The 23,776-nt window shown below is 38.4% G+C and overlaps 2 protein-coding genes across 4 annotated transcripts; one reads left to right on the top strand and one right to left on the bottom strand.

Moving 5' to 3' along the window:
- Positions 1-3,339: 3,339 nt before the first annotated feature.
- Positions 3,340-6,367, bottom strand: LOC144653917 (uncharacterized). The gene is made up of 4 exons (XM_078514059.1): positions 6,058-6,367; positions 5,703-5,772; positions 4,769-4,814; positions 3,340-4,348 (listed from the first exon to the last, which is right to left on the bottom strand). The coding sequence occupies exons 1-4, from the start codon at positions 6,224-6,226 to the stop codon at positions 4,070-4,072; spliced, it is 564 nt and encodes a 187-aa protein (XP_078370185.1). The 5' UTR covers positions 6,227-6,367; the 3' UTR covers positions 3,340-4,069.
- Positions 6,368-6,887: 520 nt separating this feature from the next.
- On the top strand, positions 6,888-15,479 carry LOC144653910 (NEDD4 family-interacting protein 1-like). 3 transcript variants are annotated; one of them, XM_078514053.1, is made up of 9 exons: positions 6,888-7,067; positions 9,084-9,116; positions 9,872-10,004; positions 11,422-11,510; positions 11,649-11,685; positions 11,836-11,880; positions 12,268-12,392; positions 13,321-13,384; positions 14,037-15,479. In XM_078514053.1, the coding sequence occupies exons 1-9, from the start codon at positions 7,041-7,043 to the stop codon at positions 14,144-14,146; spliced, it is 663 nt and encodes a 220-aa protein (XP_078370179.1). In that variant the 5' UTR covers positions 6,888-7,040; the 3' UTR covers positions 14,147-15,479. The 3 variants fall into 3 exon arrangements, with proteins under 3 accessions (XP_078370179.1, XP_078370180.1, XP_078370178.1); XM_078514052.1 differs by lacking the exon at positions 6,888-7,067 and adding an exon at positions 8,047-8,864; XM_078514054.1 differs by lacking the exon at positions 9,084-9,116 and having other exon boundaries at positions 6,892-7,067.
- Positions 15,480-23,776: the final 8,297 nt, after the last annotated feature.

The raw sequence follows: 23,776 nt of genomic DNA, 5'->3' as shown, positions 1-23,776 counted from the left end.
AATGACAGACTCTATTAAAGCAGTCTGCAAGAGTGTCACATTTTGTAAAACTCTTGCTTTCCAAAGGTGTAAAAGCCTTTTCCTAACTAATTTTAAATGGGCTTTGTTACGGATTTTAACAGATTTTTGAACGGCCAAAATATGTATCTGTGTTGTAGAAAACCTAAAAATAATGATCTATTCTATTAACAATTGCATGCTATATTAGAGCGTTGAACTGTCAACAAGTGTGTTTGGCTTCGGATGGCTAGGAGGGATCACGCAGCTTTAGTCAGTCTTGTAAAAAAAATTCATTAAAAAAACTAACTTCAAAAACAAAAACTAGAAGACAAATTGAAGACCATTACGGTGAAAGTCGAACAGTCTATGCCTCTTTAGGTCGTAGGGGTTGCTCCTTGGTCGCTCAGTTTAGATGTGGAGCTTCAAAAATAGCTAGATACTGAAAGAGGCAAAAAAGCGCAAAAGGAGAAGTGCAACGCGCACACTGCCTCTCGGGGAGAAAGGATCATTAAATTTTGTCTACTTTTGGCTCATCTTCGGTATAAAAACCTGTAAAACTCTTCACCAGTGACGCAAAGTAGAAAACGACCAAGACAACAAAGAACCTCGAAACAATACAGAGAAAAGAAAAACAACAAAAATTTTTCACCGAGGTATTAAAACCACTATTTTTTGTAAAGCTGTGAACTTAAACTTACATGCTTTGAAAAGGTAGTTCCATTTCCCGCCAGGTAATGTATGAGGTCACAGAAGCACAAATGAAAAGACGATCGCGAACACAACACTCGTGATACCGAGCCAAACTGCAACCCAAAATGGAAGACTTCGCACCGTCATCTTGAATTTACTGTGCTCAGAATAACTCGCGCAATGAATCATGGGTCAGGGTTCTTCGAATCGATCGCGTCACTTCTGCACGCATAAAAGTTTCCGTACACACGTGGATATCTGCGGGAAAAATGAGGTCAACACCGCGATCGGAGACCCGCGAAATATACTTCGCCAGGAGGTGACTTCGTAAGGGTTCTGGGTGGGCTTATGAACGGGAGAGCTTAGGGGTTGGCATTGCCGCGGAGGAGGGACGCGTGACGAACTGCGTACGAAGTGTCAAAAAATGGTCACAAAACTGACTTAACTCCAATAAAATTTTGTGAGAAATCCACTAAAACGGTCGAAATTTCCCACAATGGGCGACAATGGGCAGCTTTCAGTGTTACGTGCATAGTGGCTTTCTATCTTTCTATCCACTTTCTAAACAAACGAGATGGGTCGAAATCTGCCAATAACAGCCCACTAGCATGACTCGTTCTGAACTTCCAACACTGAAATGCACAGTTTTCATTGGCGCATTTCAAACAGCATGTCGAAAGACGATGAAAGCGGGTGTAAAAATAATAGGTGTATAACAAATGAGTTAAGGTTGGCTGGGGAGTAGCCTAACATGTGGAGTTACCTGCCTCCTACACAGGCTTTCCACCGGGAAAAAGAGGGCCGAACATGGAGAGCAAATTCATGTTCTATCTTGTGGATGCCTGGGAACAAGGCACTGGAATTACCAGTTAAATTTTCCATCTACTTAAGAAATAAAAAACGGCCAGAGTGCATTGTTAAGTTATATAAGCACACAGGAATTTTTAGAACGTGCGATAAGTGCATGGAGAAGTATGAGGCACAACCAAGTAATTAAGTAAACAAAATTAATGCAAAATGTTCCAAAGTTTAACCTATAGCTATATCATTGCAAAATGTATTTCATACTTACTTCAACAAAAGTAAAAAGTTTTTCGTACAGCGGAGCTCAGTTGTGGAACAACTTACCTATAGACCTAAGACAAGCATCTTCACTGGCCGATTTCAAATCTAAATTAAGTCGGCACAGTTTAAAGTAATATCTAAATTTTAAGTAAATTTTAGACACGGCCTCCATGAGAAGCAGACTTTTCTTTTTTTTTGTTATTTGAATTTGTTGTTATTAAATTTTTGTAGTAAGTTAGATAGTCCAGTAACTTAATTGACTGATGGAAAACCGTGTATAATTAGTAAATAAACCCCTTCACGCGGCTGGTATATTGGAGGATAATGTCCGAAGCTAAAAGATTGTCGAAAAATGAACAGTTGGCCGAGAAGCGAAGCTTTGAGGGCAACTGTGAAATTTTGAGGACAATCTTTCAGCCAAGGGCATTATCCTCCAATATACCGGCAAGCCAGAAAGGGGTTTATTTATTTTATAACCCTCCGATTAATTTCTACAACGCGCTTTATCGCCATTAAATGTAAATGAAAAAACCTACGTGATAAACCGGCGTAACTGTAGTTGAAACAAATGTAAGTTGATTGGTTTACGTGATTTTTTAACTCTGTGATTTCATTAAAAGTTAGAATTGAATAAGGCGACTTCATTCGTTTGTTTTGTGCTTGCCTACAAACTCGGGCGACGGATATCAAATCGGACGGGGTATATTTAACAATTATCCTGCGAAATCGCGCGGAATATCGCCTGATACTTAGCCGACGAGGCCGTAGGCCGAGTTGGCTAAAATCAGACGATATTCCGCAAGATTGAGCAGGATAATTGTTTTATTATTCAACAAATTGTCAACGAAACACATCTTGCAGAAAGAAAAACTGTAATTATGCAGCGCTTTGCAAGATTTCCGACGAATCTTCGCAACCTACGTATATCGCAGGATATCTGTTATGTACGGATGACAGATATCGTTTACATTTTGACCATATATGGGCAGCGCGCGCATGGGTTGAATAATAATCGCTGATACCCGTCATCCGATTTTGTCAAAATGATGCGTTTTGTCCAATGAGCGCGCGCAAAAACTAATGGGTGGGCTATAAATAAAGTTATCTTATCTTATCTTATCTCTTACTTGCTAAGGGACCGTTCATTTTTTATGAGGTAGGGGGGCTGGTGGGATTTGAGGGGGGCCATGAAAAAAATGGCTTCAAAGTGAGGGCCAGCCAAAAAATATGGTCTGTAAGGTGGGGTCACTGACAATAATTATACTTTTAAGCGTTGTAAGGAGGGCTTCTGTGATAGTAAAAAATCTTGCCAGAATAAATTAATGCCTAAAATAACATTCCTGAGGTTCTGAAAATTTAAATTTTCCTGGGGGACCATGCCCCCAGACCCCCCTACTTTGTTATGTACCAAACGCCATTAACTCAACCCAAAAGCTTATTGGTTACAAATGTAGTCAAACCATACTAAAAAAGACAAGGTCCTTGGAGGATCCAGTGTTTTAAAAATATGAGGTCAGTATGCTTCCCCAGAAATGTTTTGGTGTGAAAGACTGTTGGAAATGAGATTATTTGACAACTCCAATGTAACTTTATAATAATTTTATTATCAATGACTTTTCAGTGAGAATGAAATTTTTAATATATAACATTATGGCCTGCCAGTGTAGTGCTCTTTCTAAAAAAATATCAAAATTTTGCATTCTATGCTACCTTGCTCTACAAAAACAATATGTGAATAAAAACAATAAAAACAATATGGGATAAAATTCCAGATGTTTCAGGCTTAGCCCTTCAATATAGTGGAAGTCGACCAGTCGTTGTTTAGTCTGTTTTGTCGATTGAAATGTTGTTTTATCATGATATGCATGCTTTTGAATGTCTCTGGGTTTGTTGTTACTAGCTCCGCTGGTATACCAGGTGAATCACTCGATCGATCTGCCCCAGTATATAATTTACATCACTTGCGGCTTCATATGTTGCCCCCGCTGCTGAGAAAAGACTAGGAATGTTTATTGTTCCTTGTCTTTTTTGCTCACCTCCCTTTCCCTGTTCCTAGGGTTCCCTCAACGGTAGAGTTGCCTGCAGGGAGGCTACTGCAGGCAGAACTTTACAAAGTTTTAAACAGTCATTAACAGCTTGTAATTTCTTCTGTATAAAAAGAATAAAACGTAGATTTGACGACTTCTCTGTCTCAATACATTATGTAGGACACCTATAATATTGTACAGGGTGTAACCAATGTAATACATATTAAAAAAAAAATAATAATAAAATAGTGTTTGTAAAAATGTTCAAGGTTATGACTCCAATAGCATTAACGAGATTTCAGTTTCTTTGCCTTTGTTTCACCACTTTCCATGTATTCTAACATTATTCTTCCTGTGGCCACCACACAGAGGAAAGGAACAAGTATCCAGAAACTATTTGGTAAAATAAAGGCAAGAATCAACTTCTTCAAGTCAGGGTAGTTCACAAAGTGTTGTCCCCCACAGAGAGGAGTGCAGATCAACATGTATAACACTGTCTTGGCTAGCGTCATTACAGATACCATGAAGGCAAGGAGTACTGCAAGTGACGATTTGCCTCTGACATGCTAAAAAATACAATAGTAAAAAAAACAACTTTAAATGTGACTAAATGTAATTTAGGTTAAGTCAATCACAAAACAGTACTAGTCAGCGGTCTTCCACATGGCAGGCATGTAGGGTGGCCGGCGGGTTCTAGGAGGGGGACCTTATGATTTATAGCTCAGCCTTTGAGGTCAACTCATTTTAATTTTGTAGGTGGAAAGATTTCACATTCCCCAAAAGAAACAGCTCCACTCCCCCCCCCCCCTCCCGCAGTTAAACAACAAATGATGAGTTCGGGTTTGAAATGTATAATAAAATGATTTAAGTAGTAAGAGCTCCTGCTGGTAGTTGATTCTCACAAGAAATCAATCAACATTGTAAGTGATTAGAAAAGTGTAATACCTACAATTTTTTTCTAAAATGTTCTAGATGTATTTACTCACCATTATTACGGTGATGATGTTAATGAACACCTCAACCAGGTTCATCCTAAAAGAATGACAAAATGAATTTTATGACAAAATCCTTTCTATTAATAATTCTCCATTTGAATGATAACTTATAACCACCTAGAGTATTAATAATGCTAATAACAGATAACAGACAGTTATTACATTGACGTAACTGACATGTCAACATGACATGTGGTTCAAGCTGTTCTTGACCTCAAGGTAAAGTCTGCTTCGAGCCTAGTGGCCCATACAGGCCGGAGCTTATCCCGGTTTCCGTAGCATTAAGCAACTAGGAGTATTGCTACTCCACCCTGGATGGGATGCTAGTCCATCGCAGGGTTACCACCCAGCAGTAAATTTGCCGGTACCCATTTATACACCTGGGTGAAGAGAGGCACTGTGAGAGTAAAGTGTCTTGCCCAAGAACACAACACAGCGCCCCGGCCAGGCTTTGAACCCGGGCCATTTGACTCGGAGGCGAGCGCGCTATCCATTAGGCCGCCGCGCCTCCCAGTTGTTGACCCCAAAATAGACCCTTTTTCATACCTGATTGGTGTAGAAGTTGCCAACACGCTATTATAATATTTATTCTTCATTGGCAACCCTACACAAGATGTGAGGCCAAAATCCATAATTTACACCCCTGGGTGAAATGACAGGCAAGGTTAATCTTACCCCTTTCATGGGACTTCCCATGACTACCCCCCCCCCCCCTGGGGCTCTAGGTACTTTTTATATTGGAAAATATTATGCTATGATGAAGACTTTTTCCTTATCTCTCTCGGTTTCTGCCACCATGGAAATTTTATTTCCTGCAATAATCTATTCTCTGGCTTTCTGTAGAGTCCTGCTCCCTTCATTTCTGGGTTCTTACATCCCCCCACAACCCCACCCCCTTCTTCCATTGATATTGGTGTAAACTTACAAGGTTTGTCCAATGCCAAATGCATCATTGGTATCTTTGTATATTGGGTCAACTTGGATGTAGAGGTTGTCTGAAACAAACAAAAATCAAATAAGGTAGAATTGATGAAATTCATGAATTCAGTATAAAACGTAAGCTAACTATGGCTTACTTCAACGGAGCATTCTTGCTGAGATCTGATATTGTTCTAACATTTGGCTTTGTAGGAACAACAACAACAGTGTATATAAAGCAACATTCTTTACGGTCTTGTACAGTTAAAGTCTATAAGCTTAATTGTTGTTTAAACCAACAATCAGTTGGAAACTTGCAGAAGGGGCAGGCAGCCGATCAGAAAGGTATATGCAACGCTTACATGGTTGAAAAAGGTAGTTCCATTTTCCTCCAGGTAGTGTATGAGGTCGCAAAAGTATAAACAAAGAGTCAATCGTGACCGTAGTGGTCGTAATACACAGCCAAACTGCAACCCAAGATGGAAGATTTCGCACCGTCATCTTGAATTTGCTGTAATCCCCGGCCGGCATCAAAAAGAAGTCTGGGTACCGAGCACTCTGAGCTCGTGTCACGGGTCAGGGACCATTGCGTTACTTCTGCAAGGGACTGCAACTTTGATGCATCATGAATCATGATCCGAGTGATACTGGAACATTGGTCCGGCCTGGATCATCCCAACTAGAAATGAATGTACCCTTAGATACAAAAATCCCGAAAAATGAGCTAAGTTCTTTCCAGAATTTTCGAATTTTTGAAAAAAATGAAACGTTTTCTTTTCAGTGTAGCTCATTCCCTGAAGAAGTCAGGCCTTGTCTAACGAAATGTTGGAAATTAAAGTTTATAAGAAAAACCGTACAGACAGCCTTGCTTGTATTAGTTGTTTATATGGCCTGCGTGAGTTGACGGCTGTACGCTAGGGTGAACATGAAAGAAAAAACGGAAGAGATGACTGGGGAAGCGGCCAGGGTCATGAAACACTTTCCTCTCTCTTGCCTCATTTATCCTTTAGCTACATGTTCTGTTTTCTTGCTTTTACTATAATGTTTTGGTAGGGGGGTTACAATACTTGCAGTTGAGGGGCAATATGGGTCAGACAAGAATGGGTACCCTGTGAGGGTACCCTGTGAGCCTACCCTGTGTCGTAAACAAGGAATTATTGTGACGTCATTAATCTCCTCAAAACGAGTCTCAGGGGTTCCTTCCCTTGTTCGAGTCGCCATATTGATTCGCGGTTGCCAGTTTTGGCGAATTTGTTGTTTTGTTTTCATTCGAGAAAAGAAGGCAGGGTAAAAGTTAAGACACCAAACAACTGGAAAGCTTTTAGGCTTTCCTAAGAAGCCCGTGATGGCCTCAAATCAACGTTACGAGCCGGTATGTAAATCGTTTGTTCACTTAATTGTTGTTCGTTTAGATCTTTATTTAGCTTCGATTTCACCTTTTAATATCCTTTTTGGTTCAAAAAACGGTAAAATTTTGAAACGATATGGTAGATTTACCTAATTACCATCCATAAAAGCTAATTCTTCACCGAAAATGCAAATATTTCTTGTCTTCCTGCTGCTTTTTCATGATTTTAAATGTAAATATGATCATGATATTTGCTGTAGTTTTTACTTGAACATGCGTAAATGTTGTGTGGTTTATAATAAGTTTGCCACCTGTAAAATGTAAACCTCACGAGTACATTTACGATCTCGTGGCACCAAATATTTTCGAATATTATATTCTTTACAAGAATGGGTTTAAGTTACGTAATATAAATGACTGGCTAGAACAATGTTGAACTTGAGTTTATAGTTCATTTTAGTTCAGTTAATCAATATTTTTTCTCATAATAATAACAGCATAGAAGAAAAAAACAAAACAAAAACAAAAAAGCAAAATGAGACGTGCAGTTGCTGATAAGTCATATCGACATGATACCATGTAATGTTCTTTTTATTACATGGTCTAACAGATTTTTTTTTTGGTTTATGTAAGGGGCAACTTGAAATATTTTGAACTTTTCTTTCTTTTCCCACCTTTCTGGAAAATGTGATGTAGGAATGTTGCTGTTGATAACTACTGAAACTAATTTATTAACCTTCTGACACGTCCAAAAAAACGATGATGGCATTTTAATTTTAATTTGGAGAGTTAAAACTGTCAAAGTTATATTTGAGAAGTGACAAGTAATATTGTTGTCAAGTTCATATCCTGAATATGGGTCCTAGTAGTTGTGCTAATTAAGAAATAGAAGACAGTTATAGAAACATGAGTGGAAGTTTGGGAGAATAAGAAATGCTGTGGGAACAGGAGGCAATAGACCAATACAGTGGAACCCCGATATAACGATATGCCAAGCGGGCAGTAAAATTATATCGTTATATCGAGGAATCGTTATATCGGGGTTCCGTCCCATACATTTTACTTTTGCCGGGACATAACATATTCATCGTTATATCGGGAATATCGTTATATCGAAGATCGTTATATCGGGGTTCCACTGTAGCTTCTTCATGTTTCCCCAAACTTTCATGAGTCAGCTATTTAACATTAATCCACAAGCACGAGTTGGATATGAGATGGTAGATAGCCAACTTGGCGCTACCACGCCTCGGCTATAACGATCTCATATCCAACAAGCCCGAGTGGAATAATTGTTTTATTAAAAACGCCCAAAGAATTGCAATATTTGAGCTCCCCAGCTGTTTTTGTTGAGGCGTATCGGCTACCATTCAGTGGTATATGAGGTCATATACCATTGCCTGTTAACCAATCAGAATGGAGGAATTGCAATATACCATTACTAGTTTTTAATAAAAAGCAATATTAAACGTTAAGTGGTTCACATTTGGTTAAAATATCTGGTTTTATCTGTGCATATGCACAAGCATAAGCATGAACTCAAGCATAAATGCTCAAGCAGAAATGTTCTTGTAGGAATAAGCATAATCAAAGGAAGATAAAATTGTTAATTCTTCTTGTGTCTATGTCTATGCGTTTTCCTAGTAAGGAAATCAAGTGGTATTGTTAAAAGTAGTGCTTTGGATAAAAGAAAAAAGTTTTTTATTACAGTTGTACATACATGTAACGTTTGTTTTAAACATTTGACATTTTTAAACTTTTTATCCTTTCATGATTGCACATTGTAAGCAATATAGCAGCACAGCAACCGATTCAACCGCTGTGAGTACAAAATTCTCAAACTTTTGTAAATAAAAAATTCTAAATATACCTTTGATCTGTACTTAGGAGGTATTGCAGTCTAATGAATAACTGATTGGACTTGAGATTGAAAGGTCAAAAGTTTGAGCATTTTCAGTATCCTGTTTTGTTTTATTAGGCAACATAAACATTTGACATTTTTTTTAAACATTTTATCCTTTCATGATGGCACATCGTTAGCAAAATAGCAGCACAGCAACCGATTCGACAGCTGTGAGTACAACTTTCTCAAACTTGTATAAACAAAAAAATTCAAATATACAGCGTACATTGTACCTTTGATCTGTAGTTAGGAGATATTGCAGTCTAATGGATAATTCATTGAAGGATTAAAAGTATTCTGTTCTGTGTTATTTTTTCAATGTACTTTATTCTCACAAATGCATGTAAATGGGTACCTGGTTATTGCCAAGAAAACCTGATGATGTATTGGTGATGTGTTGGTACTGTATTGGAACAGTGTTGATACTGTGTTGGTACAGGGTAATACAGTGTTGATACTGTGTTGGTAACTGTGTCAGTTATTGTAGGTGTTTGTAAATATTTTGGTACTGTATTGGTAATTGTGTTAGTTACTGTATGTACATGATATGTATTGGTGACTTTCGGCAATGACATTAGTACTGTCTTGGTAATTGTGTTTGTTACTGTATGTACAGTCAAACCCTGTTATTTTGAACTGTCAGGGGAAACCAAAAATAGTTCGAAAAAGTGGGAGTTTGAAAAAGCTGATAGCAAATGACTGAAGGGCAAATTCGAGTGATACAGGTTTTAGTTTGAAGTAACTGGCAATTCGAGATAACCACTGCACATGTATTGCTAGCTGTGTTGGTAATGGTGTTAGCACTGTTTTGGTATTGTATTGGAACAGTATTGGTTCTAGAACTGTGTGATAACACATCTCAGTTACAATGAAATTGTTTATGTATGCAATGTTCAAAATACTTGTTGTTGTACATGTATTTCAGGTGGCCACCAGTGAGCCACCCTCTCCCCCTGCTGTTCCTGTTACCTTGACAATAGCTCCACCACGTGAGGATGCCGTGCTGTACTCACCACCTCCCCCTTATGAGCCTAGTGGTGAACAGGATAGTGCTCCAGGTAATGTCACTAGGTTTCAATTTTATGCTAGTAACTATTTATGGGTTAGAGACTGTTGCGAGTGTTTTGTTGACAAATACACGCACGCGCTGGCCGCACAATGAACGAGAACGCCTCGTGCAGTATTGAAAATTTCGAGTTCATTGTGAGGCCAGCAAGTGCATGTATTTGTCAACAAAACACGAACGGACAGACTCTAACCCTTTTAATATACAATCTGAGTACACTGCAAGCGATCATCGAACTTCAAACCATAAGCTTAATGTTTAAAAATAAGAAGTGTAGTAGTACATGCATAATTACACGGGATTACATCGATAATATAAAAATCACAAATAAGCCGTACAGAAATAAAGCTTAAAATGGTTCAAAAAATCTTTCATCAGCTGTGGTCATTTATAAATACAGTCAGCGAGAAGCTTGTTCAAAGCAAGTGGACCGATAGCTTTCACAATCAAGCAACAAGCAAGTCAACCGCACACAAAAATGTATTTATTGAGCTGCAGTTTACCTTTGAACATGAAAGCGCTTCAGGGTGTTATCCTCTTCGATTTTGTTTGGTATTGGATCGTTGATAATTTGAGGAATATATTTTTCATCCACTTCTACAAGCCTTGAAGCTGAAGACATTTTCAATAATGCACGATTTTTGTGCATTGTTGTCAATACTGCACTGTCGGAGTTTGCTGACGACAGGTAAAGCAAAATCACGTGATGTATTTTAACCAATTGCGCGCGTGGATTTTGGACAGTGAACGAAGATTGTATATTAATAGAAGTTAATTGATGAATTTAGATACCAAATTTGCAAATTAGATACCATTTTTGTAAGAACCTATTTAGCCTACCGTAATTTCCAGCCGTTTACCCGCACGGCAGATTACCCGCACCGGTCGATGTTTTGTTTACATGCGTGCCGACAATTATATTTTTCATCACGTTCCACTAATTAGCGCCGCCGCCGTGAATTCAACAGATCACTGAGATATTTATTTATCTCAGGTTCTACTAGGTCTAAGAAATTACTTGAAACAGGAAAATACTCTATAACTCAAGGCAGCACTAGCTAGGAATATTTCACTGATGCATCGAGTATTCTCACATTTTTTATCACAGTCAATGCTTTATTTATACTGCACGCGCACGTGCCGACAAACGTCGGCATCATGTTTCAGTTTAGTTGGGTTTCCCACAATAAAATTGTTTCATAAAGCAGAAACGCGCTTAGGTGTGATTTTTTTGTGATTTTGTGTAAATTTGTGTTAATAACCTTTTATGTAAGAACCTGTTTAGGCTAACCTGAAAAACAATAAGTTCTTACTAGTTAGCGGGCTTTTACATTAGATCAGAGATTTAGGACCATTTCTGACAAGACTTTGTCTTTCTAAAGTGTAGGGTAATATCTGACTACTTTCAGATACTGATCTGCCACCATCGTATGACATTGCTGCCAAACTGCCAACATATGAAGAAGCTGAAAGGGTCAAAGAACAACATGATGATTTGGTGAGTCATGCATGATCTACATGTATATGCAGTAGTAAAAGTTTGGTAAATACATATTGTAATGTTGCTGCAGTGATTAAATTAGGCTAATCAGTGATGTACACATATGATAACATGTATGGCCAAATTCTGTTGTAGGTGGAAAGGAATGCACTTCTGATTGATGGTGGAATAGGTAAGCTTAAAAATGTTTTCGAGGACGTATTTATTGTAACAGTTATTTACTGTATGGTATAAACGTTGTATCGGATAACTTTGTCAGTGTTCTAGTTTGTTATTTTAATGACACAACTGACAATTTTTATCATTTCATTCCTTTTTGCAGAAGTTGCTCTTGGGAATGACTGGCTTTTTGTGATCTGTTTTATCAGTAAGTGATTGTGTTTATTTTGCAGCCCACTGCTCAAATGTGTATTTCATGCTTTGCCCTCTTTGTCAACATGTTCATGTATTGTTAGGTCAAGAGAAATAGACTATAGAGAAACCCTGATGCAAATTTAAGTGGTCTTTCATCATTAAAATCATTTTGTTTCCTCTTGTTTTTTGTGTGTTTTTATGGAGTATGAAACTGCCTTCAGTATGCACACACATTTACAATCTCAAAAATTTAATCACTGAGTTCAATCAATCAAAGCTTTATTTCAATTTTTATTTTTGTACAGCAATAATGCTGATGTCTTCAAATTAAGAAATTACAAGAATAAAACAGAAAAACAGAAATTTACAGCTAAAAGTTTTGGTTTTTGTATTGTTTTAGTTGCTTTTGTTTTCAACTGGTTGGGATTCTTTGCTGCATATTGCATGACCAAGACTGTGGCTGGGAGGTATGGTGCAATATCTGGGTTTGGACTCTCAGTGGTAAAGTGGGTTCTCATCTTGAAGGTAAGAGTCTCTCTTTTGATATGGTTACTCATTCAATGTACAATGTACCTTATACAATCTACGTTTATGCCTTTCTTAGTCACTGTATCATGCAAACCCCTGCAGCATCTGCAATACACCTCTTTCACATGCAACCTACAGTAGCAGGGAAGTTGTATAATTTTTATCCAAAGAGACTTGATGTTCATTTGCTGGCTGTAAAGTGTTTAATATCATTGTGTTTGAATAGGTTTACTAATTTTTCAGACACAACCTCTCTAATGTTAGCCCAAAAATTAAAGCAAAATTCCTTCTAATAAGTACTTTAACCACCCATCCCCCCCCCCCTCCTTTTGAAGACAAAAAAGTAGTTACCATGACTTGAAAAAAAATCCTGTCTGGCAACTTTTCATGCTCATTAGGCCGATGGGCATAGGTCCAGGAAGTCATCTGCCAACTTATTCAAAAAAAGTAAACTTAGACAAGCATGCGACTGTCCCCAGCAAGCAAAAGTTGAGAGCTGCTTGTTCAAGGGGCAACCTGGAATTCAAGATTTTTTCAAGCCCGGGTTTTATTTCAATTTTGTTTTCTCACTTAGGGGGCTTTCCATTTGTCAGAACTGGGCCTTTTGCACTAGATTTTCCCACAAATCCACTGTAACAATTTATAATATTTATGTACTCACTGATTTGACAGGACAAATCTGACTAACAATGAAATTCATTTCTCGAATATACCCGTCTGGCCATCCAGTTCTGACACATGGAAAGCGCCCTTAGTACTACATTGTGCAACAAGGCTTGCAGTAAATCCAAACTGAACAGGAGCTTGTCCGAAATATTTTCTATGTTTTAAATTCAGTGTACATGCATTACAGTATCAAGCAGTGACAGCGCTTGCTTTCATGTTGAGAACAAGTAGTTGATGATGAAATGTTTTAATTTTGCAGAATGCAGCAAATGATGATATGATTGTTGTTCAGTCTTGGATTTGGTGGCTCTTCCTTGCCTTGGGTAATAATATTATCTTAAAACATTATATTATAAACTGATCTATAGGATACCGATAGGAACAGTCTTTCATCCTTTCACTATTGTCATAGCTGGGAGAGATGGTGGTCTAAAGGGTAGAACAATTATTTGAGTTTCCTGGATTTGAGTGCCGACTGAGGCCACTTTTTTTTGCCCTTGGGCAAGACATTGTACTCTCACAGTGCCTTTCTCCACCCAGGCCCCAGTTGTTCAAAAGGTGGTTAATTTTATCCACTGGATAAATTAAAATCTGGTGGATAGCGAAGAAGGTTTTGTATGATAGTAAACTGTTATCCACTAGATAGTGATTTATCCGGTGGATAGTGTTATCCACACTTTGAACAACTAGGCCCAGGACTATAAATAGGTACCGGCGAATTGTTGGGGGTAGCTAGTCAGAATGCTGAGAGTAACCTGCAATTAAGTAGCAACCCATCCAGGGGGAGTGGCAATTTTCCTAGCCACTTCATTCTACAGAAACTAAAGTTGAGTGCCAGGTCTTATGAGCCTAGTGGCTTAAACAGGTTTAAACATGTTTTCTGGTCATCTTTATTGTCATCACACTGTTCTGCCAAGAGGTATAAGAACGTCAATTTATGAGTTATACCTCCTAACATACCATTTGTTTTTGCAGGATGGTTAATTTTTGTCCGCAGCATCTTGGTTTACTTGCACATCAAGTGGTGGGTTAAGAAAGGCTGCCGTACTTTTCCACGTTACTGGGGAATTCCTGGCAGCAGTTAATTCCTGGAGTTGATATCAGCCACGGATGCTTAGACTCTACCTATAGTATAGCTCCACTAATTATTTTATATCTGGAAAGTACCAGGTACTTGGGCGAAAATAAATGAGGTGGCATAGATCATTTGCCATTACTTGAAGTAGTTATTGTAGATTGTACCAAGTTGTAGTAGAAAAAATGATTTTAGCTATCAGAAATAATTTGTATTTTACTAGTATTCCCTTAAAAACATAGATCATAATGACTGTATGATCCTTATAAAACAGCCTTCAATTGGTAGTCAGTGTGTAATTAGGGAAGTAAGTTGTATCATAGGCAACATGGGTTAATAATAAGTGTGTATCTACAATAAGTCAATGAAACAAGAAAAAATGTCAGGTCTGAAATAAGGCAGTGTGCCATTTGCAAGCAATTGTAACCATTTTTGAAGTGATATATCAAAAACAAGAAACAGTGTTTCATCAGTCTCACCAGATTTTCCAACACTGCGAAGAGAGTTGAAAATATCATATATGGAGAAGTTTGAGATTTTTGGAAATGTGATGAAATACTCTTGCAAGTGTTTAATGTATCTTCATGGTCAGGATTACAACTAAGAAACACAAACATGTAAACAGAGAAAAAAAATATCATATTGTACTAGTGACCTAAACAACTGTTAGGTTATGATTTACTTTGTTTTAACTTGAAAATAATAATACCTTCAAGTATATCTCTATTCTTTGTAAACAAGCAATGACCTTTCTGCATAATTATAAGCCATATTATGAGCTTTCTTTGTTGTCATAAGGCATAATTCTTCATCCTGCCTTTGAGTCAGGATATTTTTTGTCCTGCGTTGCTTTCTGTAGCTGTTGAAAGAGACTCAGGGGGTGATTTAGTCCTCTACATCCAGATACATTGTCCTTCACAGCTTATGTAACACAATAGTTTTATATAACTTTAAATGCCATCTTTAAGAACCACGTTTTGAACTAAAACAACTTAGTAACTGGCCTTTATCGTGGCCAGTAATCTGCAACCGTTCGTCATCACACTCCCCCCCCCCCCCCCCAAAGAAAAAAAAAGGATGAACGGGATTGAAATTTGACAGGAAACTATCTTTGAAGGTGTAAGGGGCTTTTTTGGTGAGGGGATGTTAAGAAAAACAAACGGAGAAAAAGGTAACAAACGTATTGTATTAATAATATGCGATATTACTGAAATCCGAATGAGGTGACCCGGGCAGACTGCTCGGTCATGTTGTCAGTAGAAAACACTTGTAGCAATATTTTGTGGCTCAAATGATTAGTGTATGACTTGTATATAAATGATTAAATATAGCAAAGGCTGAAATTGTTTTTGTCTGTTACTTGTCTGACACGGGAGGCGCAGTGGCAAATTTCCCTTTCGTAAACGGTCGTTGCAATTTGAAACGGTCGATGCTATTTATACTTTAGACCAAATCGCATGAAAGGATCTTTCAAACTTCTTGAGAGTATCAGATGTTTGTTTAGAAATGTCAAGCGATTCCAAAAATTATTTTGGTTTTCTAGTTGACGAAATATCCGAGCTTCGGTATACCATAAGATCGCTATGTTCTCGACACTTGTAAAAAATTTGGCTCAGCCCGGAAGAAAGAAATATTGCAACAGAAAACTGCAGAAAACCTCACGCAAACGAATGAATGGATGAATATCTCCATTTACTTTAGTAACCTAATGAGAATATTTTATGCCTGTTTAGAAATGCCAAGCGATTCTTAAAATTATTTTGCTTTCGAAATGGACGAATTCTTCGAGCTTGTGCATACTATTAAATCGCTACGTTCTCGACATTCGGTATGCACAAGCTCGAAGAATTCGAGCTGGATCGTTGAGTTGTGTTCTTTGGGTAAGATTCTTTACTCTGATAGTGCCTCTCCACCCAGTTGTATAAATGGGAACCGGCGAATTTACTGCTGGGGGTAACCCCTTCAACGGACAAGCATCCCATCCAGGGGTATGCTCACACGATCATCCCTAAGAACGACTGCGTGGGAGGCTAATCCAGAGGCGGGAGGAGAAATACACCTAGGTGCTTCATGCTACGGAAGCCGGGATAAGCTCCGGCCTGATGGGCCTCTAGGCTCGTATGCAGACTCTACCTTTACCTTACTTGTCCGACTCCCTGTCCTGAAGGAACTTGTAATGAGTAATGTACTCTCGGTACGTTCCTTCGCACCCTTTCATACAGGGTTCGTATGGGTCATAGAAAATCCGGATAGTTATGGAATTTTAGAATTCAATTTTCCAGGCCTGAATAGTCATGGATTTTCAGTGTGGGTCATTTGTTTTGTTGCACAAAATAAATTAGGCAGGTTATTTTTGTTAATGAAAGGTAAAAACGTACCCGCAATCAAGATAATTTTTGAACATTTTCTAAGAAAAGTTGGCAAATTTAGGTCACGGAAAACTTTGAAAAGTCATGGAAAAGGTTGGGATCGTTTGCCTGATCTATTATCGGAACTCCCCTCAAGCGGAGCATCCATATTAAGATTGTAAAAACATTTGAGTTTTTTTTTGGTTAACTTGGCTAGCGGCATGGCTCGCGGGCGCCGGAATCGTGCAAGATGGCGGCGATAGTCATCCGGGATTTTTAGACGCTTTTCGCGCGCTTTTTGCGGCTTGCCGCGGCTACACAACCGGTACGTCAAGGAACGCTTTAGAAAATCTAAGTGTTTTTTGGGGAAAAATCTTTTTCTATATTTTTCACTCGTTGTGGAGGGACATGAGCACTGAAGTTCTTGAAGCGAAGCTAAACTAACTTTCAATCAAGGCTGCTGAGGTAAAGGAAAAACCGAAAGTGTAAGGTAACAAAATTTACTGAATCGCATTATTGCCTAATTCTGCGAGAAGTTCCGTATATATCGGCTGTCTTTAAATATTTTCAGGAAAGCTTTGCCGCTTCTGTAGAACATGTAAGCTTTATTGAGGTGATTTTTTTTACCCGGAGGTTATCGTATTTGGGTCGATATTTGTTGCCGTGAACTGATTTTCTTTGGCCGTAAGTTAGCCTGCGAACAGGCTTCTCGGTGTACTCAACATATATATTTGGCGGGGGAGCCCTTGCCGTGATGTTCTTTTGTTAGTTTATTTTATATTGCTGAAAAAACTAAATTTTCTTACAGTAAATTTAAATAGATGAATTTAGAGAATTTAGAGATATGAGTCTACTCAATCTAAAGGTCGGGACACTCAAGGCGACAAGTCGCTGCGTTTGTGGTGCTTGAAGGCCCTCTTTAATACCTATATGACCGATAATCCTACCCTTTTATATATCTTAACTTGAGAAATACCTACCCTTTTATATACCTGAAGCATGAAAAAGGTTCCGCTTTCGGGAGAAGGCGTCCGGTATAGGCTATAATATGGTGTACCCACCCACTCCCCCCGGGGAAAGATGTCAGGTTGTTAACAGTAACCGATAAAAACGGTTTGTGTAATAAGATGCAATAATGTGTCAGGTTTAGAATTTAACTGAAAAAAAAAAACAATCAAAACCTCCGTCTTCGCTATCCGGCCTTATTACACGACTAAGGCGGTCCGAGGGCCAATACTTAATTCAGCCAATCAGATTACTTTATTTCCGGCCGCGAGGGCCGATATTTTCCAAGTCTCGGACCGGGTTTTGTCCAGGATGATCCCGCGCTAATTCCCGGGCGATTTAGCGCAAGATTTTTGCAAGATTTGTTTTTTGCAATTTTTTTTTCGAGTTTTTATTGCTTTGAAAATGAAATGAACCAGCTTACACAGAAATAATTATAACTTCTTTAGCGCGCGTAAAAGTTTTGCCGCACATTGTTTTCCACGACATCTACTAGATAGCAATTCTCACTACACAAAGTTTCCAGTCGTGTAATAAATCTCTTATTAACCAAGCTTGCTCGGGACCGTACTGGGCGAATATTGGCCCAGTACGGCCCTCGCGCATGGTTAATAAGATATATATACATCATTTCTTTGAATGCATACGATAAAATGATATTCAAGTCATCGGTTAGATTTATGCACCTTACCGCGCCTATTTTTAGACACTTGTGCCGTCCCTAGCAAAACACAAAGTCTGTCTTACTGTAGTTTTTCGTTCAAGACAGGCGGCTCTTTCATTTAAGCATACAAATCAAGTCGGAAAAAACCCCACTAGATTTGCAATATCCACAAGCTACTCTTTTTTGCAAAATATAGTAGCTTTGTTTATCAATAAACTCGCTAAAGTTCTATTAATTCAAAGGTAACACTTGTTTAACATTCCATATAAATAAAATTATTGACTGACTGATTGATTATAGAAAGTTTTGAATTTATCTCAGCAAACACCAATGCTATACTGTTTTGGGACACCCCGTTCCCCCTATCAATGTTGGCACCTTACTTTGCGATCTTGTGCGAGTAAGATTGCTATTAGCTCAACTTTGAATACGGGGCTGGAGGTGGAGCGACGCGGGAAAGCAAAAGTTTTAATTATTCCCAAAGTTTTAAACACTTTCACAACGGCAGCCGAATATCATTATCTAATCAAAATCGCATATCGGTAATTGTACAGGTGCTAACATTAAACAATAGATCGAACTCGTGAACATATACACAAATATGTTACGTTTTCATTAAACCTACAAGAGTTGTGCGCGTATTAATCTGAATTTGCATGCATTCAAACATAAATGAAACGTAAACAACTAAATTTCCCTTGACGGTTTCTTTCCTAACTGATGCGAATCTGAACTTCAATTAAGCAAAGAAAACAACCTCATATCGCTCCTGGTTAATCTGCTGGAAACAATTCAGACAATTTGATGTTTGAGATGTTTCTTGTTGCTCGGAAGCCGGTAAAAAAAATTAAATTTCGCCATCGAAACGGGCGGAATTACGCATAACGTTACACGGAAAACACGAGCTTCCCTTTTATTTTTTCACCATTTTATCGAATTCTAAAATAGTCCCGCATTCATAACAAACACAAAACTACTCATTTCCGCGTACGAACGCCAAATGGCAGACGGCAAAAGTTAAATAATTGCCGTTCGCTGGAAAAATAAACGTCCTGCTTAATCTTTCTAATGACCGATAATTACGGCCTTCTAGACCAAAATTGTCTGATACTCCGTTTTCGCTCGAGGCTAAAGCGATGTCGAGTGATAAAAATAAGAATCCCTGCACGGGGAAGGTGCTAAATGTATGAATGACAAAATAGGTAAATACTACGATGTAGTCAAAATACTTTTCCCGACGTTTCGACAATGCGATGTTGAGTTTAGCGGCTGGCTTGAAAAAATTAGCATGGCCGCTATAAAGGGCGCTGGAATTAAAATTTTCATTTGAACGGAGCGAGCACTTGATCTCAGTTAACATCCGGCGGAAGTTATTTTCATTCAAGTATACAGAGCCAATTTTTGTGCTAATCGCCCAAGGGATTTCGAGATGGCTCAATTGAGATCGGCTTCGCCCGAGCGCGGCTGATACAATTGTTCATCTCAGAGTCGCGGGTTCGAGCCTTCCTGTTATAGGGGATATTCTCATACGGTCTGGGGGCCGAATATCCCCTCCCCCCCGTGTCGGCTCGAGCCTAACGCTCAAGGAATTACCCTCCAGCAGGCTTGGGGGCCGGGTAATTCTTTCCCAGAGATCCGATTTTTTCCTCTTTTTTTTTCGATCAATTTTAACGTTTATTATTGTGCATTGATGTTCAACCTTTTTTTTTCTTTCACCTTTTTCTACTGGATTAATATTTTAATTTTTTGCTGTTTACTTCCGACATTGCTAATACACGGAACACCTTCGAATTGTGTAAAAAAAATTTATTGAAGATTTTTCTTATTTTTTTTTTCTCATTGCTTTCCTTATACTACTAACCCCCACCCCGTCCAAAAAAAATAATTATTTCTTAGGTTCGCAATTATCCGTTAAGTTTGCGTGACCTTTCTAGTCTTGTTGTGCTAAACCATTATAATCTAATTATGAACTATTTCCAGTACAGTACTCCACATAATATTCAACAGTACTCCATAGAGAAACCCTCAAAATCTCCAAACTTTAGAAGAAGTTCATTTAATACAACCTCTGATATGTGTAGCATTAAGAAATAAATCAATCTGTCCGATTTTAAGAATCTCAAATGCTACGATATGGCAATTTTGAACAGTACTCCACTGGAAACCTGAATTTTAAAGGAAATTAATCATTACATGTTAAATTCTTTTGGTTTTGGTGGAGTACTGTTCGTTTTTCAGTCAAATCAAACTGAATTACCTCAAGATATCATTCAGCCCGGTCATTGTTATGTCAGTATGTGCAGAAAGCCTTTTAATTTATGTAATGGTAATTCAAGACATCGCAATTTGAGATTAAGTAGTGGAGTACTGTTGTCATTTTGTGGAGTACTGTGATGTTGCGACAGAGAAAGGTCTTGACGCAATTAACTGAGGTCAAGCGAATACTTCCGGCGGGATCGGGACTACTCAAAAACGTTTTGTACGGGGAGGCTCCGCCCCGAGGTCCAACTCCTTACCCTTTTATATACCATTTTGACAGAAAAGGCACCCCTTTCGTATGCCTTTCACAAAAAGGCACCCTTTCATGCACCGAAAAGACATGACATATGCCTAAGACAGGAAGTCTTGATGCCATTTTTGTGAAGCGTTTAATAAATTTAAATGACACAGCCATAAGGTGCGTCTGTTCGAAAACCTTCAATTGAAGGCCCTCTTTAATACCTATATTATGGATATCCCTACGCTTTCATATATCTAACGTTTCAAAATATCGACCCTCTTTTATTCCTGAAGCATGAGAAAGGTACCGCTTTCGAGAGGAGCTTTCCCGTATAGGCTATTATACGGAGTACCCACCCAATCCTTCCAGGGGAGGAGGTCAGGTTGTTTACAGTAGCCGATCATAAAAAAAAACGGTTTGTGTATAAAGAAGCAATAATGTGTCAGGTTTGGAATTTTACTGAAAAAAAAAAACCCGTTTAAAACCACCGTCTTCGCTATCCGGCCATACGTTATTTGCATACGATAAGATGATATTCTAGTCATTGGTTAGCATTATGCACATTACCGCGCCTATTTTTAAACACTGGTGCCCTCCCTAGCAAAACAAAAAGTCTATCTTACTGTAGGTTTTCGTCAAGGCAGGCGGCACTTTTCTTTGAGCATACAATTCAAGTCGAAAAAACCCCGCTGGATTTGCACTATTCACAAGGTCCTATGTTTTGCGAGATTTAGTAGCTTTATATATCAGTGAACTCGCTAAAGTTCTATCAATTCTAAAGTAACACTTGTTTAGCATTCGATATAAATAAAATTATCGACTGACTGATTGATTATAGAAAGTTTTGAATTTATCTCAGCAAACACCAATGCTGTACTGTTCTAGGACACCCCGTTCCCCCTATCAATGTTGGCACCTTACTTTGCGATCTTGTGCGAGTAAGATTGCTATTAGCTCAACATTGAATACGGGGCTGGAGGTGGAGCGACGCGGGAAAGCAAAACTTTTAATTATTCCCAAAGTTTTAAACACTTTCACAACGGCAGCCGAATATCATTATCTAATCAAAATCGCATATCGGTAATTGTACAGGTGCTAACATTAAACAATAGATCGAACTCGTGAACATATACACAAAGATGTTACGTTTTCATTAAACCTACAAGAGTTGTGCGCGTATTAATCTGAATTTTCATGCATTCAAACATAAATGAAACGTAAACAACTAAATTTCCCTTGACGGTTTCTTTCCTAACTGATGCGAATCTGAACTTCAATTAAGCAAAGAAAACAACCTCATATCGCTCCTGGTGAATCTGCTGGAAAAAATTCAGACAATTTGATGTTTGAGATGTTTCTTGTTTCTCGGAAGCCGGTAAAAAAAAATTAATTTCGCCATCGAAACGGGCGGAATTACGCATAACGTTACACGGAAAACAAGAGCTTCCCTTTTATTTTTTTTACCATTTTATCGAATTCTAAAATAGTCCCGCATTCATAACAAACACAAAACTACTCATTTCCGCGTACGAACGCCAAACGGCAGACGGCAAAAGTTAAATAATTGCCGTTCGCTGGAAAAATAAACGTCGTGACTAATCTCTCTAAAGACCGATGATTACGGCCTTCTAGATCAAAATTGTCTGATTCTCCGTTTTCGCTCGAGGCTAAAGCGATGTCGAGTGATAAAAATAAGAATCCCTGCACGGGGAAGGTGCTAAATGTATGAATGACAAAATAACTAAATACTAGGATGTAGTCAAAATACTTTTCCCGACGTTTCGACAATGCGATGTTGAGTTTAGCAGCTGGCTTGAAATAATTAGTACGGCCGCTATAAAGGGCGCTGGAATTTAAATTTTCATTTGAACGGAGCGAGCACTTGATCTCAGTTAACATCCGGCGGAAGTTATTTTCATTCAAGTATACAGAGCCAATTTTTGCGCTAATCGCCCAAGGGATTTCGAGATGGCTCAATTGAGATCGGCTTCGCCCGGGCGCGGTTGATACAATTGTTCATCTCTGAGTCGCGGGTTCGAGCCTTCCTGTTATAGGGGATATTCTCATACGGTCTGGGCGCCGAATATCCCCTCCCCCCGTGTCGGCTCGAGCCTAACGCTCAAGGAATTACCCTCCAGCAGGCTTGGGGGCCGGGTAATTCTTTCCCAGAGATCCGATCTTTTTTTTTTTCGATCAATTTTAACGTTTATTATTGTGCATTGATGTTCAACCTTTTTTTTTCTTTCACCTTTTTCTACTGGATTAATATTTTAATTTTTTGCTGTTTACTTCCGACATTGCAAATACACGGAACACCTTCGAATTGTGTAAAAAAAATTATTGAAGATTTTTCTTATTTTTTTTTCTTGCTTTCCTTATACGACTAACCCCCACCCCGTCAAAAAATATTTTTTCTTAGGTTCGCAATTATCCGTTAAGTTTGCGTGACCTTTCTAGTCTTGTTGTGCTAAACCATTTTTATCTAATTATGAACTATTTCCAGTACAGTACTCCACATAATATTCAACAGTACTCCATAGAGAAACCCTCAAAATCTCCAAACTTTAGAAGAAGTTCATTTAATACAACCTCTGATATGTGTAGCCTTAAGAAATAAATCAAACTGTCCGATTTTAAGTTAAGAATCTCAAATGCTACGATATGGCAATTTTGAACAGTACTCCACTGGGAACCTGAATTTAAAAGGAAATCAATCAATACATGTTAAATTCTTTTGGTTTTGGTGGAGTACTGTTCGTTTTTCAGTCAAATCAAACTGAATTACCTCAAGATATCATTCAGCCCGGTCATTGTTATGTCAGTATGTGCAGAAAGCCTTTTAATTTATGTAATGGTAATTCAAGACATCGCAATTTGAGATTAAGTAGTGGAGTACTGTTGTCATTTTGTGGAGTACTGTGATGTTGCGACAGAGAAAGGGCTTGATGCAACTGAGGTCAAGCGAATACCCCCCGGCCGGATGGGTGTTACTCAAAAACGTTTTGTACGGGGAGGTTCCGCCCCGAGGTCCAACCCCTTACCCTTTTATACGATGATTTTGACAGAGAATGTACCCCTTTCGTATACCTTTTACAAAAATAAGGTACCCTTTCATATACCGAA

This window comes from Oculina patagonica, chromosome 5 (assembly GCF_052425735.1).
Source record: "Oculina patagonica isolate OP01 chromosome 5, crgOcupat, whole genome shotgun sequence".
Lineage (NCBI taxonomy): Eukaryota > Metazoa > Cnidaria > Anthozoa > Scleractinia > Oculinidae > Oculina > Oculina patagonica.
This window is presented reverse-complemented; position numbering and strand designations above follow the sequence as displayed.